Source organism: Olea europaea, chromosome 13, assembly GCF_002742605.1.
Source record: "Olea europaea var. sylvestris chromosome 13, O_europaea_v1, whole genome shotgun sequence".
NCBI lineage: Eukaryota > Viridiplantae > Streptophyta > Magnoliopsida > Lamiales > Oleaceae > Olea > Olea europaea.
The window spans coordinates 22,096,166-22,117,858 of NC_036249.1; the positions used below are offsets into that span (position 1 = coordinate 22,096,166).

Below are 21,693 nucleotides of genomic sequence, written 5' to 3' on the forward strand. Positions count from 1 at the left end.
GCCATTACTCAAATGATTGTGTAGCAAAACCATAAAATAAATTAATGGGATATATTACTCTTCAAGTATTAGTGTGTTACCTAAAATGTTGATTTTATTTTTATTTTTATTTTTATTTTTATTTTTTTTTAAGAGTAACATAGTAAGTATATGTTTTTCATAAGAAATGATGATTTTTAATGAAATTTTGATTTTAAATGACAATGAGATATTTTTTTGAAGAAATACCGAAGTAGATAAATTGTAAAATATTGATTTCTAGCAAAAAATAAAAAATAAAAAAAAAATATATATATATATATATATGTGTGTGTGTGTGTGTGTGTGTGTGTGTGTTTCTTAAAAAATAGTAATAGGTTGCATTTTTCAATTTTCTGGAGAAAAATAGTGTTTTTGTCAAGTTATCCTTCCAAGAAAATGGTTCCAAAAAATTGGAATAAAAAAAGTCGAAAAATGGCTCCCAAAGAAATGGAAAAAAAATCATAAAATGGGACGCGCCTTGTGGTTTTTAGTTCTTCGTTTGATATTAGACAATCAAAAGAGAAGTTGGTAGTTATTTTTTGTGTCTTGACCACATCTGCATAGCATTTTTGAAAATCTCTCATGCAGTTGTTTTTCATGCCTTATTAAACATTAACGATGTGTTTGATTACATTTATTTTCCATGAAAAATATCAGTTTCCACCCAAATTCCTATTTGAAGTATTTGATTACTATTTTTTTCCATGGAAAACATTTTCCAACTTTTGAAAATATGCCTAATTTTCCTTGTTTTTAAGGAAAACATTTTTTTTGGGTAGATGTGGTTTTTATTTTTCACAAAAGATGGAAAATATTTTCTTTTTTAGGTGATATTTTTCATGTCAATCAAACACACTCTAATATATCAAGAAACTATGGAATTTCAGCAAAATTGTCGTCCATTATTGAGATAATTTTTTTTATAGTACAACTCACTCAAAATTTTTAATGGTTACGCTAATGATCATTCGATCGGAAATGTTAATTTAAAATTCTGTCACTATAAATTCCAATAGGGACATAAACAATATTAACTAGTATGCAATGTAAGATAAAAGTCGTGTCTCATTAATAAATGCATAATTGACAAAAAAAACCCTATTCCCCGCATTTATGCTATTTCAATAAATCACGACTTTGTCCTACGAGATGTACTATTTAACGGCTTTTGCGTCCATGAGGGAATTTTGCAAGTGACTCATAGAATTTTATGTTAATCGATGGGGCTTAAAGTCATTTTCTATCCTAAACTCGTAGGTATTGAGAATTAATATCGAACAAATACGACGAAAACATTTTCGGTCTCCTCTCACTTTTTACCCTCTTCTATTTGGTCTTGTAATGTACAAAATATTGGTCTCCGTACTCGTCTACTTTCTTCCTCTCTCATTATTTATCCCGATGTGTAAAAATGTGTTGAACTGCCCAGGCTCAACCCAACACGATAAAAATGTGCCCTCATATTGGGCTCAACTATAGGATCCGTGGCAACCAGATGCAGTGGTGCACACTCAACAAATGCACCACCATTTGATATAATATGAAATTTTCAACAAAACACATAAATAATGCAAATAGAAAATTTATATATACATGTAAAGTTACCCTGCAGACCAACACATGTCTACTGCTTTTACAAAGATCCAATCTCCAGTAGATGATAAATTCATCGGTGACACCTAATATATTATAGATATTATACATACATTGCACAAAGCAAAAGGAATAGATATTTTGCCTGTGCATAGATAAAGATTATATGCTACATTCATTGTTATTTTTCAAACAGAATACATTGTCATGTTGCTGTATACTAAGATTCCTTATCTCAAGATATCGCGTAGAAGAGATGATAAAATGACGATAGGCCTCTCATTTGGACCGGCCATTTTCTGGGAATGCAGGTTACAGAGTGCAGCCCCTGCCACATTCCATACAAATTTGCATTTTCCAGGATCATTCCGTTTTTTAGCGAAGTCGTATGTTACGTGATAGATAGCAAGGGCCTCCATCTCAATTTCTTCAGTTTTTTTCGCACTTTCTTCCATGTCCGAGGCATCGTACAACAACTGCATGCGTTTAAGCATTTTAAAGTGTCAAGGGTAACTCCCACATAGAATAAAGATGAAATGGACAATATATGTGGAACCAAACTAGTACTCTTTAACAAGGTTGACTTTTTTTGACAGAGCTCCAAGACTCAATATGGTATCAGCACCTAATACGCTCAAATGAGCAATTTGATTCACTTAAAGCTTATTAAATGAACAGAGTCCAAGGGCTAGGGCTATTCCTCTAAAAAAGTTGAACTATTCAGATGGAAACCCGTAGTTCAACTGATTTTAATTTCTTTTGTTTCAACTATAATAAAAAGTACCTGCTTGTATTTTCTGATCACCTCATCGGCAGCAGCATTTTTTGATTCACCTCTCGAATTCAAGGCCCGGGTCATGTCCATACGATACTCATCGTATCTATCCTTCCACATATTCAAGTACATTTCTGGGATTTCAACATCAAAACAGGGTAGTTTCGAGATTTCTGCACAACAAGAACCATGCCAATTACTCATTATATTCAAGATCCAAGCCATGTCACATTGTTTAATAGTAAAAAGACCTTGTCTACCGAAGTATGATAAAAAGATTACCAAAGGCAATATCTAAATCCAACAAATTTAAACTTTGCATAAAGTTACTTATGCAGCTTGCCAGGAATCTAAAAACACGCTCATAGAACTAAATTGATGATGGTGATTCAAGGAATATTTACCTATTGTGGGGAAATGATCAGTTTTAGATTCCTCGACTCTATCATAAATTTGACCCAATATAGAAGTGGAATGATAAGTAAAGCGAGGGCCCCTTTCCATGTAGTGAGGATATGATTTGGCCTTCAAATGATTGGGAACTTTGACCTGGTTCACAAGAGTGAGAATAGTGGGATATTAGTGTACATGAAAAAAGAAAAATATCATTTAGAAATATAGGGTCTGTCAAAAAAAAAAAAAAAATTGCGTCACCAAACTAACATTTTTTCCACTTTTAGGTGCATCTAAAGCATCATAATATATGTCAATTAACTGAATGATTTTTCTCCTCAAATCATCCTTTTTAAAGGCACTATCATCCGACAACATCAGCAGTTGATCCATATTTGTGAGCCAGCTATCAGCTGCGGTGGCCATGTCATAACTGGAGGAGCAAACCAGAAAATTTAGTCACAAGATTAATCTTGTATAAATTACAAAATTGCTTCACTCTACAAAGAAAAAATTGCATACGTTGGCTTCCTTGCTTGTGAGAAGAGCCGAAAAAATTCCCGTTCTAGTTCCTCCTCTGAGAGCTCCAGGGGATTTATCTTATGCGAGTCCGGAGTCGAATGAACGCGACTCCATGGTTCACTTGCTTTGAAATATGTCAATAGCTGAAATGTTCATGTGAAAAGAAATGCTTAAACTAGAACTAATATATTTTGTGTTAATTTAAAAGAAAAATATGAATTCTCAGCATAATCTCATGCCATCTTTGCAGAACAATTCAAGGCAAGATTTAGCAATCATATATGGGGAAAATTTTACGAACACAAACTACTTCAACAAGAAAGAGAAAAAGAGAACAAAAAGAAAGGACATATTTAAGAGACAATCAGAGGTAGCACATAATTTATGTAATTCCCGATCAGATGTAAACTAAGAGAGAAATCCTTAAACAGGTGCTAACCTCGGGGTTTCTGGAAACCCAATACATGTCTCCATCAAAATCACCCGTCGCTATTTCATAAGCTGCTGATCTCCCGCCTTTGGTCGAGAAGAATATACCATACTTGGCATTGCCAACAACCTCTTGCAACTCCTCCACATATACCGCGTCTAAAATGTGGATGTCTCCAAAATGTAGTCCAGGATTTCTGTATACTAGCACCTTGCCCGAAATTTGACCACTCTCACTGCATTTCCAACAAAATTATAATCAAGTTATTTTCTATTTATGAATTTTTAATTATACAAGAGATTAATTTGGACGTTCACAAATCAAAAAGCTAGCTATCGTTTGAATAGGCTGATAGGAATATGCAGAGGATTGTGGTAGTCTAACTTTGCACATCAACGTTTGGTGAGGGCAGTAGTCACAAAAAGGAAGTCACTACGGTCATAGAAGGTAAAGGATGAATTTCTAGACTCTTTCATTTTCAAAGACAAACTGCAAAATCACATAGAAGAATTCTCTTCTCAGAAGTGTAATCTATATACATACAGGATAACACAGACTTGATCATTGTTCAATCTTCCCGTAGGGTCAGCAGTGCCCATCACGTAAAAGCTTTCACTGATTGGTATCCTCCCTGTTTTAAGCTTCGCCTTGTCATCCTTTACCAGTCTTGACAAACATTGTTGGAGATATGGCTCAGAGAGAGGAATCCCAGATGATAGCATTCTTTGGGCCATAAAACCGTCATCCATGCCTTCATGGTTCGAGGCAACTGCAACAAAACACATGTTATATAAAAAGCATAATTAAGCCCTTGTTTGGCCCACATTAAAATTATAAATCATTTCTCTCTTCTTATCAACCACACATTATCCAATAAAATAATATTACGCATAAACCAAAAAAATTTACTTCTTTTTCAACCACATTTTTCAAAAAAATACTATTCCAAAAATTAAAATGGCAAATAATGGGGGCTAGATAAAATAAACATATATTTACTGCATAGTTCTAGTAATTTTAAGGTTGAAATAGCTAGGGAGAAATGATGAAGTATATAGAAATCAAATTCACGGTCAATGTTGCACTAAATACATGTGTAGTCAAGAAAACACCGGAATACTGAAATTCAGAAAATCAGTAAATTGGTATTAGAACATACCAAGAAGGGGGATGATTACCTTTGAAAATTTGAACAATATAAGCTAGCAAATGTTAGTTCAAGAATTACCTCTCAAAGCTGCAATCCTATTGGAGTATACGTTCTGTGCCTCTTCCAAAGAATGTGTCACTAAATTCAGAAAGAACTCTCCGGGAACACCACCATAGCTCAAAAGAGCAATCAAATATTTGGAGAAGAAGGTTCTTCCAGGTTTGTGACTGGAAGGTGAACATCGAAGAGTCAGGAAATATTGACCTTTATGGAAAATCCAACTTGACTGATTGACAGGGCTCTGATTTTTTCTATAATACAACTCAGCGACTTACAAATATTCACATTCTAAACAACTTGTCAAGATTACAAATAAAATAAATAAAAAAATATAAATAAGAACCTTTTCGGTATTTTGTCTTGGTTCCAATTAACCTAAAACAGAATTCCAAAATGCTTCAACGGAATTTGAATTTATGGTGTATCCCCTCAAAAAAATATATATAAAGATAAATAATCTTTCAAGGTTCTAATGAGAAGAGATGATGAAAAGATTCTTGATGAGTAAAACAAGCGCCTGCAACAGTATGCTAATTGCAAATGACAAAGCTAAATCAGAAAAAGCCATTTTCACAATATCGTGGACCAAAGAACTAAGAAAAATTAGTGAGATACCTAACAGCAACTATCTCCAGTGAATTAAACGTTCGTCCAACTGGCAATGTTGGATCTGTCTCAACCTTTATCATTGAAGGTCTTATCTGAACTATTCCTGGTTGAAGCTGCAGTAATTGAGTATTAAAAATGTTAGAAGACCAAGAAAATGAACTCATAGCTCTCCACAAAAAAACTGAAGCAATAAATAGTAAATCAACTCATACTTTGGGGAGTAGTGAATTTATTATCATAATACAAATATTCAACCAGTAAATACACATGAATTTGTGGAATCATTTTTTATTAACAAATCAATAGCAGACACTTTAAATCGATATTATAGTTAATATAAGGATACTTGTAATTTTAAGTATTCGGAACCTGTGTTACATCCTCGAGGGGAAAATGTATATATATCCTCTTTCTTGCGCTCTCTAACAAAATTTAATTTGCACAACATTTAAGAAAAGTCAAATTTAGACTCTGTAAATTAATATGTGATCTCGTAGTATTTGTTCCACAGCATGATAAATATGTTAAGTGGCCAGATGTAGAAATCTAGAATATATATATACCATGCGTTTCAGTTAAAATTATATTTCCTAACTGATGTTTTCCATGCATGAATTCAAGAAGAAATCGTAAGTGAATAAAGTAAGAAAGTACCTTCTTATTTACCAGAAGAGTTCCCTTAACAGCACAACCATTGTAAAACAACCTAACTTGCATCAATAAAGGCTGAAAGAAGGAAATAAAGATATCATCTTACAATGCAATAATAATACATATAATTGATGAATAAACAGTTTCTTACATAGAGAGAAAAATGGAAGAATTAAATAGAAAAACGTTACCGGTTCCCTATTCCCAGCTTTTGTTCCTTTTTGTTGACGTGATACATCCTCAAAATCACAAATCTTCTAAAAAAATACAAAATAGTAGGAAACTATATGAAAGAGCATGTTTGGGAAGTGTTCATAAATTGTTTAAATTATAAACATATAAAAATGAGTGGTACAAGGTAGTACTTATGGGTCCTCTTGAAATGTGTGGATGAAAAACAACTTAACAGTGTTCATATAAACATGAGCCAAACATAGGCAAAATCAAACGTTCAAGAGCTTATTAAATAAAAATGCAAGATGCATCGGTAAAACTTAGACCATTTTGATAACCAAGCACCACGCTATTGGACCAAGTTGGTATTAGAAATATTACACGCTATTATTGTCAATAATAAGCAAACTTTAGTCATTGAACATACTCATAGGTTACACCAACGCAAAATTTCTTGTATATTCTTTAAACTTTAGCCTCTTGTACTAAAATTATCAATCATTCTTCTTCTCCTGATCATTCATGTTTGGGTATACTTACAAAATAGAGGTTGGGAACAAGATTACTACGAAGGTAAAAGGTTAGGGTCCACGCTTATTTTACATTTTTGTTTAACTAGAGCAATGCCTTCCAACTTCATTAATCATTTTTCAAGAGACAAATGGAGGAGACTGAGGGCTGTGCACCAACATAGCTAATGTCTTGGTTTGACTTAGTACATGTATTCACATATGTCTTTGAATGGTATTTCTAGCATTTTTAACTGATATATCAGAAACCTCACAAAAATTACTTTCTTTTTCAAGAGAGTTTACGAAACTAATGAAAGTCTTTGCTTTAAAAAAATGGACATCAATTTAAACATCGTGAAAAGAAAACAAAGACATCTAATTCAGGTCAAAGTAAGATATGAAGGGGCTAGAAAAATATCCAACAGGTGCTTCATACTAGAAAGAGAAAAAAGATTAACCAGAAGATCTTCATCCTTCATATATTTAGCTCTGCATAGATCTTTTGGACACTGCATGGCTAGATTTTCAGAGATGTAGCCAGTTCCATCAGTATGTAAAAGAGGCTTCCCATCTTCATCAAAGATAACAGAGTCATTCTCATCCTGAAGCAGGAAGATATAAAGATAACATAATTAGTGCCAAAATCATGTGAAGTCTAGTAGCAGCAAGGGGAGCCAGCAAAAGAAATATTTTCTACTAGGAAAGGTATATCTTCAATTCTCTGAATTTCAACAGCATCAAGATCAACTTGAAGCTTTATGGTCTTCGACAGGATCAAAGAAAATCTGAGCCATGCAACAATGGTAAACATCAATATTCAACAAAGGATCATTTATAGATAAATTGTGACCAAAAAACAAAAATAAAAAATAAAAATCGATAGTGATATCAACCTGGCCATGCACTTTTCTATTGATGAAACTGTGTGTATGTGCATAAAAAGGCGTCTTAGTTCACTGATCTTTTTACCAGACAATTCAACAAAGTAGCATTTAAGATCAGAATCAGTGGATTTTTTCTCTTCCTTAATTGAGGTTTTCTTCTTCCGTTTGCGCTCATCCTTGAATACTATTCAAAAGCTATAATCAGTACTATATACACTAACAAGATACAAAGATGTAAACTCATGAGCAATCAACCTTCCCTAGATGGCAAAAATAATAGAACAAAGAAAAGCTAGATGTACCTAAATAGCATGACAGTAAACGGAATTTCAGTGAAGGAAAACGATTAAGAAAAATCACCAAAAAATCGGAAGCGCCTCAAACCAACAAGAATTCCTTCCTTGTCTGTACCACACATGCCATCTCCTAGAAACTTGACAGTCATAACATTATGCTCTCCTAATGACCTTTGCATGTGAGTATTGGGCACGCTCAAATATGGACCCTGATTTGAAAGAAATTTTTGTGAATTCCTGTACTGGGACAGTATCTGAAATGCTATACATGCTTGGTGGAGTCATACTGATTACTGACGAAAGATTACAGAAGCTGGTTTTTGTGACTTAGCATAAAGTTTATCAAGGAGTAAAGAAACAACTCAAATGACTCCACATGAATTTAAGATAGATTGATACAAACCTTAAACTGTAAACTCCCATCTTGATTAACATAACAATTGTAGGAATGAGTCTTCCCACAATCCCAGTCAGAATACTACAACATAAAGATAAGAAGTCAAAAAATGGTAAGAGGAATAGTAACAACACTCTGACGCAAAACTGGCTAAGTTAGCAAAGTTACAATAGAGTGAACCAAAAATATTTTGAACTTATAAAATTGGCATCAAAACCTGATGATGAATTTTTAAGAAATCCATTACCCAACAAGAAGCAAATTCTTATGACAAATAAATGAATATTTTCGCCATTATGTTTGAACTGGAAAGACCTATTCTAAAAAATTCAGCAAGATCCACTTGTTTGCAATTGCATCATGTTGAGATAATTTTGATCTATGGATAACTCTTCAACTCTTGTAGGTTGTTCTATTAGAATTGTTCACACACTTGTCAATGGGTCTGTGCATGGATTAATTTACAACACAAATATATGATACTGATTATTAGTTTCAACATAACTACAAGAAGGAAACTATGAAGAAATACACTACAATGTAAAGAGGAACAATTAAGATGTGTAACTGACCTCGCTTCGATCTGACTTTTCATAGAAGAGCCTCCCATAGGAATCCCAAATTTTAGACTCGAAATATGTCATCGGCCTGTCCTTCATACTTAAAATGTCATTCACGTCATCCAGAGTCATCACAGTTTCCAATTTTTTACTACAAAATAAATCAGATGCCATTAATTAAAGATTGCTGCGATGAATTAAAAAAAAGTATTGAATTAGAATATCAGGGACAACTAACCTTCCAATGTAACTAAGTACTAAAAATAATCTCCTAAATTCTAGCTTATTTAGGATCTGTAGTAGAGAACGGGTCCTCTCACTAATTTCACTGGCAAACTGGCAATTGGATTTCTGAGGGCTTGTCCTCTCTTCAGCTTCATGTTTGTACAAAAGCTGGCCTTTGGTTGTTCGAGGGACTGCCTTCTCCCGACTTGATGAGGGAGAGTTCACTAGATACATTGCTGTCTGACCCTGTGAGCTTTCACCATCTGCCCGTGGAGGAAACCTTTGTTACAATGGTGCAGAAATGTGGGGAATACAAAGAGGTTTGGGACACACGGCAATAACAAAAGAAGCAGGGAAGAAAGCTCAGAATTCGATAGTCAGAAATGTCTCACAAAATACTATTATCATGGAGAGAGAAGTTCACTTGAGCTAAATAGAAATGAGAAAAAAATGTAAATTAAGAGGAAACAAACCAGAACATAAACACTATCTTTTTATTGGCATATACGAAGAAATAATCATCATATCAGCTCCCAGTTAATGTAAAATATAAAGAAAGGTAATAAATTCCAAATTCTAACTGATTCGGGCTTATATCAATGCTATCTCAAGCCACAAGTTACCAATATTTTTTCATGACGTTTAATCTCTGGATGTGAATTAAAATTTTATTGCTTTTGAAGCTAGAGTCTTATTGCAATGCTATACAACGAATCCAAAATATTTCTCCATACTCCAGGCCCCAATAATCTTCCTATAGCATGAAAATTCCGTAAATTTGATACTTTTTAGCTTCATCTAGTTAAATGTCAAGAGGGAGTGGAATAACTTAATATTTTTATTTGGTAAGAATTCCTAGTGCACACAAGTCTACTGATAAACCAAAGACTTCAATTCACAATATCAGTTGGTTAAGAATCCTACACAAATTTAACCCAACAGGCTAGCCTATTCTTACAGTCAGAGGCAGTTAAAAATTAAATTACTAATTTGGAGCCTAATTATCACTCAAAATTCATTCTCTTTGAGCTTAATTTATTATATATTCAAAATAAAGGTTCCTACCGAGTTCCTTTCATAGTAGGAGCAAAAAGGGGGGGGGGGGGGGGGGGGGGGGGGGGGGGGAATCCAAATGGCGTGTACATGCATTATCCTTTACACAACAAAATAGGAACTTGAAGCTCCACAGAAACTTATTTAGGGCCAATTAGGCAGGTTTCTCCGTTTGCTTCTGCTTCTTGTAGGAAATATCACCTTTAAAATCTCTCCTAATCAGAAATATACAAAAGCAGCTTTGACTTTTCAAAAATCTAGCCAAGTGGGCATTAAAACACTTGGAAATGAAAGAAAACTTGAGACCATCTCCAAACATGCATTAAATTTTGCACAATTTTACATCAAACTAAAATTTATCTTCAACCATTACACCAAATGAACAGTGTTTAACCATTTTTTTTCAATTTTTTTATTCTTTATAATTTATTTATTTAAAATATTATTTATTTAATTATTTCATAAATACAAAAATTACTAAATAAATAATTAAGTTAAATTACGAAAAAAATTAAATTCATTAATAAATATTAAAAACATAGAACAATTAATAAAAATACTATAACAATGGAAATATGAAATCATGTCATCAGAAAATAGTACAATACATTTCGAATTTGGATAGACGACATTACGAAGTCGCTAAATTTTTGCAATTTAATTTTCAGAATTCATATGTTCATCCCACAAATGATCGATTAATGCATTTCGAAGTGCAATGTGAGTTTTTTTATCCTTGATTTGTCTATGACGAGCAAGGAATTCCTGAAAATGTCGATTTTCGTCTTTAACTAACTCAACTTTTGGACTTGACGCTTCCGTCCATTCTTGAACTGGTGCATCAACATTACGTTCGTCCTCGATAATCATGTTATGCATTATTATATATGTAGTCATGATATCATGTAATACTTGTTTTTCCCAAAACCTTGCGGGTCCTTTCGTTACTGCAAACTTCGATTGTAGAACACCAAATGCACGTTCACCATCTTTTCTACAAGCTTCTTGTTTGATAGCAAATAACTTTTTTTTTGGGACCATGCGGTTCATGAATTGTTTGCACAATGGTAGACCATTTTGGTTATATACTATCAACTAGATAGTAACCCACGTTATATTGTCTTCCTTGAATGATGTATTGAGCTGGAGGAGTAATTAGATTATCGCATGTATGTCGCTATTTAATATATTTCGTGTTAACTTTAATAAATAATCGTGTTTGATGTATTTTAAATTGTTTTCGTCTTTTAATTAATTTATTAATTATTATGTCTTACATTTAAAATTTATTTTAAATAGGTGAAGAAGATATCCTCATCAGAACATCAATAGACGCCTTTTCGCCTATAGCAGCAAGGTAACTTCTGGCATAGCTTTTCACCGGCGGCTGGGATTGTTCATGGCAGATCCTTTCAATGATCATTTCCACTTTGTCTGGTAGAGGAATTTCTTGAGGCCCTTCCATTTCGGTTGAATCTGTTCTGTGGGAGAATTTGTGCTATCGAGATGGGAGAAAGTGAGAGACAGTTGAAGAGCGTGGGAGTTTGTATAAGAAAAGCTCGTGAATTTACATGGAGTTTCCCGCTTTTAAGCTGGTAATCATACCCTGTTCGATATTTTTATTTTCAAATTTTTTTCTACGAGTGCATTTCAGAACAATAGATTAATGAAAAACAAAAATATAACGAAAAATTTTGAATTTGTTTTTCATATTATTCTTTTTTTTATTTAAAACAAGAAAGAGAAAAAATAATCTTTCATTCTTTTTTATATAGCCCCATTTATTTCTTATTATTTATTCATTAAAATAAAAAACATGACCGTTATCCATCACATCAGAGCATCATATTTGACCTTCTATTTTTTGTGTAGAGTCCGTAACGGCTATATTTTTTATTCTTATTTTTACATTAATGTGTACCAAACGGAACCTATAGAAAATGTGATTAAAAAAGAATGAAAGATTTTGAGTTTACGTGTAATATAGCGACGGTCTGGAAGTAATTTTATGTAGATTCTAGAGCCTGTTGGATTCCCATTTTTCTAATAATGAGAATGAAAAATATAGTTGTTAGGGACACACAGAAGAGATAGAAAATCAAATATGTTGATTTAATGTGATGGATAATTGTCATATTTTTTATTTTGTGGTCAAAGAATTCCCCTAATTTATTTTTCAACCGTTGGACACCATGTGTGCAGCACAATGATCCAAAGACAGAAATGCCCCATCTGTAGAATAAGGAATTAAAATTCCATTTGATTCCTACTTTTCTAATAATGAAAATAAAAAATATAAGAGTTATGGAACCCAGAAAGAGATAGAAATTCACATATGATGATTTGATAAGATAGATAAGAGTTATATTTTTCATTTTTTTAACCAAAGAATAGGAATTAAATAGAGCTAAATGTGAAATGGTACATTGGTCATTTTCATAGAATTTAGTCAATAATTGTTGCTCCTTCGTTGACACGTCACTGCGCAACGGCAACAAATTTGATTAATAATTTGTACCAAAATCTCGCCCGGACACGAGCATAATTTATTGAATAATGTGTGATTAAAAAATATAAATAAAAAATGTATTAGAATTAAAATAGAGCTTATTAATTGCTTAAAAGTTGTGTAAATTACAAAACGCATGAATGATAAACGAGAAAAAAAATAATATTTTAAATAGTGATTTTGAGGAAAATGTGTTATTAAAATAAATAAAATTTAAATTTATGTGCAAAATATTTTACTATGTGAACGTATGATTGAAAATGAACATGCAAAAAAATAATTTTCAAATATTAACCATCAAGCATGAACTCAATTACACCGTGCTTTAAGGCTTTATGCTGATTGAGATTGGAAGTGCAAGACATTTCACATTAAGCCTAGATGAAAATCAAAATTTAGATTCTAATTTAAATCAAAATCAAAAATTAATTTTAACTATATATTTTATAGGATTAACAAATTTCTAATTATATATTTTATCAATTTTTATCAAAATCTACAAAAAAATTTGACCCTCATTAGTTGAAATTTTAATTGTTGGAATTGTGTTTTTTTTTAAATGTATAATTAAAAAAGAAGAAAAAATTTTAAAATTACTTATAATATTATTTTATTAGGAAATATTTGATCGTTAAGAAGAGAGACATGATGAATTACAGGCCTCGTTTGTTTTTCATTTTTGGAAGAATGAGAATGAAAAATATAACTGTTGTGGGTATCATACAAGAGATAAAACGTTTGGTAGCCATTTTCTTCAAAATGTATTTCTCTCTTTTTTTTTTTTTTAACAATACATTCTTTTTTAAAATAATATTACACGTAAATCAAAAACTGACCCTTATTTTTCAACCACACATTTCACATTAATTTATTATTCTAAAATACATTTTTACAGAAAAATGTCTATCAAACACCCCTTATATATTGGTACGGATGGATGGAGTATACAAATACTATATAAGAAGAGTAATTCCGATTGTACAAAATTCATTTTACAGAATAAAACCAGATCCCTCACACAAGGTCGACCCCACTGTAGAGTCCAATGTAATAAAAAATGATAAAAAAAAAATTCGAACCCCACCATCCCACATGGTGTGAGACTTCTGAAAGAAGTCTGTGATACACCCCCAGTTCGGCTCATATAGGAAACCCATTTGAGCTTTTTCTCTTTTTATTCTTTTTTTGGGACAACAAAACCCAGCTAAGCTAATGTAAGAAGAATTTATGCAGAAAAAACAAGAAAGGAGGTTAATCGACAAGACAAGACGACGATGGTCAAAAGCCAGAGTACCAAAGCATGTGAAAGAAGGTGCAACTGAAAATGTGCAAAGTACCCTTTGATTCTACCCATGTTTTGACCATATAAAAACATTGGACTTGACAATGAAAGATTAATAAACAAAATAATTAATAATAATCATATTAATTATTATTATTTTGAATCGACCGATACAAACTGACTGTAATGCATCAACACTAACAGATAAAAAATGGGATGACCGTTATCCATCACATCAGAGCATCATATTTGACCTTCTATTTTTTGTGTAGAGTCCGTAACGGCTATATTTTTTATTCTTATTTTTACATTAATGTGTACCAAACGGAACCTATAGAAAATGTGATTAAAAAAGAATGAAAGATTTTGAGTTTACGTGTAATATAGCGACGGTCTGGAAGTAATTTTATGTAGATTCTAGAGCCTGTTGGATTCCCATTTTTCTAATAATGAGAATGAAAAATATAGTTGTTAGGGACACACAGAAGAGATAGAAAATCAAATATGTTGATTTAATGTGATGGATAATTGTCATATTTTTTATTTTGTGGTCAAAGAATTCCCCTAATTTATTTTTCAACCGTTGGACACCATGTGTGCAGCACAATGATCCAAAGACAGAAATGCCCCATCTGTAGAATAAGGAATTAAAATTCCATTTGATTCCTACTTTTCTAATAATGAAAATAAAAAATATAAGAGTTATGGAACCCAGAAAGAGATAGAAATTCACATATGATGATTTGATAAGATAGATAAGAGTTATATTTTTCATTTTTTTAACCAAAGAATAGGAATTAAATAGAGCTAAATGTGAAATGGTACATTGGTCATTTTCATAGAATTTAGTCAATAATTGTTGCTCCTTCGTTGACACGTCACTGCGCAACGGCAACAAATTTGATTAATAATTTGTACCAAAATCTCGCCCGGACACGAGCATAATTTATTGAATAATGTGTGATTAAAAAATATAAATAAAAAATGTATTAGAATTAAAATAGAGCCCAAATAGGGGATTAATTGCTTAAAAGTTGTGTAAATTACAAAATGCATGAATGATAAACGAGAAAAAAAATAATATTTTAAATAGTGATTTCGAGGAAAATGTGTTATTAAAATAAATAAAATTTAAATTTATGTGCAAAATATTTTACTATGTGAATGTATGATTGAAAATGAACATGCAAAAAAATAATTTTCAAATATTAACCATCAAGCATGAACTCAATTACACCGTTCTTTAAGGCTTTATGCTGATTGAGATTGGAAGTGCAAGACATTTCACATTAAGCCTAGATGAAAATCAAAATTTAGATTCTAATTTAAATCAAAATCAATAATTAATTTTAACTATATATTTTATAGGATTAACAAATTTCTAATTATATATTTTATCAATTTTTATCAAAATCTACAAAAAAATTTGACCCTCATTAGTTGAAATTTTAATTGTTGGAATTGTGTTTTTTTTTTAAATGTATAATTAAAGAAGAAAAAATTTTAAAATTACTTATAATATTATTTTATTAGGAAATATTTGATCGTTAAGAAGAGAGACATGATGAATTATAGGCCTCGTTTGTTTTTCATTTTTGGAAGAATGAGAATGAAAAATATAACTGTTGTGGGTATCATACAAGAGATAAAATGTTTGGTAGCCATTTTCTTCAAAATGCATTTCTCTCTTTTTTTTTTTTAACCATACATTCTTTATTAAAATAATATTACACATAAAGTAAAAAAAAAATTTATTTTTTCAACTACATATTTCACATTAATTTATTATTTTAAAATACATTTTTACATAACAATATCTATCAAACACTCCCAAAATTTTAAATTTGATAGTTTGATATGATGAATAACAATGATATTTTTTATTTTAATAAAAAAGAATAAAAAATAAAAAGGGCAATAATTTTAATCGGTCAGCTATTTTGACTTTGCATGCGATAATTGGGGCTTTTTAGAAAAAAAAAATTGCCATATTCGTTACTTTAATGATCTCTAAAGCGGAGCAGTAAAGTAGTGATGTGATGGTATGTTGATGTGATCGATCTTTGCAGCTTTTTGTAATTGTATCAAAACTTGTTGGCGTTTAGCAAAATTTACCCCCGTTTGATGTTCATTATTGCCTTATTGTGTAAAAATTATTAAAAGATCACGCCCTGCTTCGTCCATTAATTTTCGTTTTCAATCACACAATTTTTTATAAAATAATATTATACATGGAGGCCAAATAGGGCTAAAAAATAAGAAATAAATTTTTGAGTTTACGTACAAAATATTTTATCATTTGAATATGTGATTAAGTTCCTCTTTGATCCCCAGTTTAGGAAAAAATGTATTATAGAATAGTAATTTTTTTTAGAATGTGTGATTAAAAAATAAAATAAAATTTTTGAAACACGTATATTTTTATTTTTTTAAAGAATGTGTGATTAAAAATAAAAATTTTAAAAATACATTCTTGAAAAAATAGGGCTTAAACATGGGCTAAAAATGAATTCAAGAAATAACGTGTAATAAATTCAAGGGAGTCATGTATGGGCTAAATTTATTTCCTTCGAATTCCCTCTAAGGCAACGTTTAAGATTTTTCTTTATTGTTTAATTACATATTTTTAATAACATAATATTTCAAAATATATTTTGACAAAAAGTGGAGCCCAAACAGGCACTAAGGGTAGTCAAATTAAATTTAAAATTAAAATTATTATAAATTGTAAATATTTTAAGCCCTGAGTTTCATTTTATTTTTAATGTATTTTATCTCTTTTCTTTTCAATCAAATATTTTTTAATAAAATAATATTCATAAAGTAAATTTTTTTCTTTTTTAATAATTTTTTCTTAAAAAATTATTTTTTCAAAATGCATTTTTCCTTAAAATCTAATTAAAATAAAGCCCAAACAAGGGCTAAATAATAAGTGAATAGTAATTAAACCCCTATTTCGTGCTGATTAAAATTTGATTATTCGTATATTTTTATAGAAATTGATGAAATGTGTGCTTAAAAATTGTGAAACTCATAGAATCTTTAGTTAAACTAAATTATTGACTTTACCTTAAATTAAAATTTAGATTTTAATTGTTATCAAACAAGGGCTAAGACTTACAAGAGAAAATAAAAATAGATTTATTAAGTTTAGATCATAATTTAATATTTGTTGAACATATATTGAGTCAAATTATTTTAAAATTCATTTTTTTTTATCACATACTCTCTCAAAAAAATATTTTAACATGTGAACTCATAATAATTTTCACCAGCCAACAACAAAATGTCTCTTGTTTATTAAATTACAAAAAATGTCCAAAATTTTTCAATGTCCATTTTTGCAATTATTTGGACTAAAGTATCCTTAAAAAAAAAGGTTGAACCCCAACCTTGAGGATCCCCACTGCTCCCGCCCTTAGAGTTTTGTGAGGGAGATAAATCGTGGGATGTGCCCCAACAGGCTAGGGAATAAGAGATGTCTGTACACTGCACCTACAAGGAGTCCAATTCCATGTTTCAGAAATCAAACCCCCATTTGAAATTGCAATATTAAATGTGCTCGACATTTCAAATGTTGTTCTAGGCATATTAAATATTTAAAATAACATTTCATTCCAAACATGACATTTTTCTACACTTTAAATATTGCTTTCGATAGCATTATTGTGATTATACTTGTGCAATATGAAATTATTTATTCTTTCATTAAAGGTAAAATAGAGAATTTGGTATTAAATTTGGTCATTTTTACAAAAATAATAAAAAGTGAACATTTTTAAATTGACATATATAAAATTGGACATTTTTACAAATGCCCTTAGAACAATTTCCTTGTATAGGAAAATGGTTTACAAACCTTTTACTGGTGCTGCCATCTATTATAACTATCTTTCATCCAAAAATGTCGGGTGCCTTGCTTTGGAAAAAAAAAAAAATAATAATAATAATAAAATAAAAAAATAAAAACTGTAAACCTTCCTATCCACTAAGCATCTCTTTGTGTATTATATCAACCAAAATGTAAATTTAGCCCCCGTTTGCTTTTACTTTTAATTATAATGGGAGAATATTGATTTTTTTGAAAAATAGATGGTTGTAAAAAAAATGAAAAATTTTCGATTTAAGTATAATATTATTTTATTAAAAATTGTGTGATTGAAAATATGAGAGAAAATTTTTTAATTTAATTTGATGAGATGTAATGGTGGCCCAAACGGGACTTATGTGTACATGTAACAAAGGACAAATAATTTTGCTAGACCTCTAAATTTTTTACGAGTGGATTCTGCTTTTTGTCAATTCAACTTAACAGGTTGTTGTTTGCTTCTTCTTTTCTTTGTCCAAGCCCTGCAGATTCAAATGCATCAATTATTGTACTTCTGTATTCTTCTTTTTCACTTGAAAATTCTCTAGCAAGCTTCCCAAGAAAGTTTTGCAAAATTGGCGTCATATCCCGTGGTGCAACTATTAGGGTCGAACAAATCTCACGAATCGAATCGAATGATTCTTTTAAGTTAAATATTCGAACGAATATTTGAATCGAGAATCAAGAATCGACGAATTCGACTCGATTCTAGATAAAAAATCGAATAAGAAGTGAATCTCCATAATTTTTTAATTAATTTATTTTAAATAAGTCAAATTATTTTATTTTTTTAAAATAAATTTACTAGCCAGTTAATTTAGTTCAAATATAAAAATGTAATTTTTCTATTTCTAATTTTTAGTTTAAAGACAATTTAATCAAATTGATCTAAATTTTATCCAAACATGTTACTCTACTGTAGTGTCGTTTCCACCATTCTGAAAAAATCGAATTGAAACTCGACAACACCCCTCTTTATTATTGTGAGCACGCTATCTTACTCTTTTTGTGATTTTAACAATCAAATCTATGAAAAATTAAGTAAAGAGAGACGTAAAAGACACATAAGATTGGACTACATTATTTTGTAAGAGCTAAAATTGAACATATTATTAGTTGAATTAGAGGGTGTTTGGTAGTCATTTTTATATAAAAATGCATTTTGGAATAGTAAATTGATGGAAAATGTGTGGTTGAAAAATAAAGAAATTTTTTTTAATTTACGTGTAATATTATTTTAATGAAGAATGTGTGGTTGAAAAGAAAGAGAGAGAAAAATGCATTTTAAAAAAAATGGGTACCAAACAGATCTTTAATATAGCTTTGTAAATATTAAAAAATTTAATTATAATATAAATGCAGAAAACCAAATTCGAACTTTTTCATAATTAAAAATACTTGAAAATTTCGAATTCAGTTCAGTTCTCGTTCGAACCCAATTGAACCAGACCATGTCCATGATCCCATTCCATTATCTAAAAATTGATTTTTAATCACATTTAGGCTCTGTTTGTCTTTCTTTCTCCCACATTTTACCACATTATTTTTTCTACAGTACTCATTTTCAATCACACATTTTTCATTAAAATAATATTACACGTAAATCAAAAAAATTTAACCACATATTTCAACATCAATCACTATTCCATAATACATTTCACACAAATAATGAGGCACAAACAAGCACTTACTATCAATAAAATAATTTTAATGTTAATATCGAGTTTATGGAAGGCATAGAAGTTCAACACTTGGAATAGAGCATAATATGGCACCAAAAATCTAAAATTTTCCCCATTCAAGCAATTGCTAATCTTTAAGACCAATTAGACGGACCTTCGCTTGCCGGGCAATCTTTATCGTATTAGTCTTTCCCTCTTCCGGCCAATTCTGTAGGTCTTTCACTGTCTGTTTTTTCTTTAGTTTAGCCTCTTTAAAAAGTAAAGGAAGCAAAGAGGACTTGATCCGAATACCATATGGCACATTCGACAACGTGAAAAAGTTCATTGCTCAAGGCACTGCTGGGAGTTTTCCCTTTGAATAATGCAGCATGAACTCTAACAATGATTCGCACAACTTTTCCCTATTTTTTTTAACTACATTCTCCAAAAAAATCATTATTACAAAACTTATTTCTCCAAAAAATAGTCTTAAACATAGCCATAATGAGGCCTAATTTAAAGGATTGGGAGTACAGGCTCAGCATTCACAGGTATGCCACAGATATCTTACAATGAATGGGGTCAGTATTTTTTTGGCCATTTTTTATTACGTTAAATCCTACGTGGGCCCGACCTTTATGGGAGTGCCCTATAGGAAGTCTGTAAGTTGTTGCCCTGTACACCCAATTTAATTGTAATTTAAAACTAAAAATATAATAAAAAAAATATTTATATAATAAACAAACGAAGATGTCTTTGGATTTGAACACCCACCTATTAAAAATGTTAAGCTTCTATCTGGCAAATTTGTACCTAATTTATAATAGTCAAATTGTTATAATATTTATATGAATGACATACTTGTGATTAATTCACTCAACATGTATAAATCAACTACCCTGCTATACATTCAGGGCCACATACAGGGTCTATGTGACCCTGTACAAGTATCTTTATCCATAAATCAATTATATTATTGACCATTATATTATTGAATAATATATCTAATATATTACAGCTCGACATAACGTTATCTTGCTCGACGGCTATTTATCGGTTTCAATATAATACTCACAAAACGTGTTATATCGACAAAATGGAAACTTGCTCCACATTTGACATGAAATTGTAGAGAATTACAGCCTATTTGGTAGTGATTTTTTCTTCCAAAAAATTGATTTTTTTACTATTATTTCACTATTCCAGCCGTCATATTTAACTTCTTCTCTCATAAGTGGACCCCACTTTTCTCTGAACAGTCAAAAAATCAATTTTCAAAATCATTCGCAAACAAGCTCTTAATGTTAATGTCAAGTCAACAAAGTACTTAATCAAACAGGTCATCTAGGCAAATGCAAGCTTGACGTGGTATATATGAAATTGTCGAAAAGTAATACTACTGAGTCAACGCATACGTAATACATCATCGATGCAAAACTCATCTTAAAAGGTTGAACCCCAATTTTAAGGGTCCACCACCGCCTGGAGCATCGTGAGGAAGGTAAATCGTAGGTTATGCCTCCAAGGGTACAGGGTGGAAGGCTGCTTGTACATTTGTACTTACCCAAGAGCCAAATCCATATTTCAGAATTCGAACCCTTGACACAGCAGTCTCAAGCAAAGCTGAATTTCTCCACCCTCCCATTTTGCCACTTGGAGATGTGCCCTGGGGGCGATGCAAAACTCATCTTAAACATATGGAAGCTTGCTTGACATCACATGTCAGATTTGAAATTGTAAGGAATTAATTAACATAATAAAGTGGCTTAAAACGTTGAGTGAACAGAAAATCATCACCAAAGTCATCTCGACATATGTAGTAGTAAAATGTCAAGACATGAGCTTAATGTCAAGTTAAACATAGCCCCTGTTTGGGGCACATTTTCAGCCCAAAAAATGAGAATTGTGATCGTTGAAGAGCAAATTGCAGCCACCATATTTGACTTCATCTCTCTTAGATGGACCCCATATTTGAAAAAAAGGGTAAATTTTTTATTTTTTTATTTTTTATTATTATCTTTTTTTTTTTTTTTTTTTTTTTTTTTTCTTTGAAAATGTGCCCCAAACA

At 31.0% G+C, this 21,693-nt stretch overlaps 1 protein-coding gene across 2 annotated transcripts; it reads right to left on the reverse strand.

Moving 5' to 3' along the window:
* Positions 1-1,583: 1,583 nt before the first annotated feature.
* LOC111407880 (probable RNA-dependent RNA polymerase 5) lies at positions 1,584-10,341 on the reverse strand. 2 transcript variants are annotated; one of them, XM_023037576.1, is made up of 19 exons: positions 10,318-10,341; positions 9,266-9,515; positions 9,040-9,178; positions 8,474-8,548; positions 8,135-8,279; positions 7,784-7,958; positions 7,588-7,675; positions 7,349-7,492; positions 6,396-6,458; positions 6,208-6,279; positions 5,560-5,666; positions 4,963-5,111; positions 4,278-4,503; positions 3,744-3,969; positions 3,305-3,447; positions 3,053-3,215; positions 2,794-2,938; positions 2,399-2,562; positions 1,584-2,090 (listed from the first exon to the last, which is right to left on the reverse strand). In XM_023037576.1, exons 2-19 carry the CDS (start codon positions 9,484-9,486, stop codon positions 1,845-1,847), a joined length of 2,691 nt encoding a protein of 896 aa, XP_022893344.1. In that variant the 5' UTR covers positions 9,487-9,515; positions 10,318-10,341; the 3' UTR covers positions 1,584-1,844. The 2 variants fall into 2 exon arrangements, with proteins under 2 accessions (XP_022893344.1, XP_022893343.1); XM_023037575.1 differs by having other exon boundaries at positions 6,396-6,461; positions 10,318-10,340.
* Between the last annotated feature and the right edge of the window lie 11,352 nt (positions 10,342-21,693).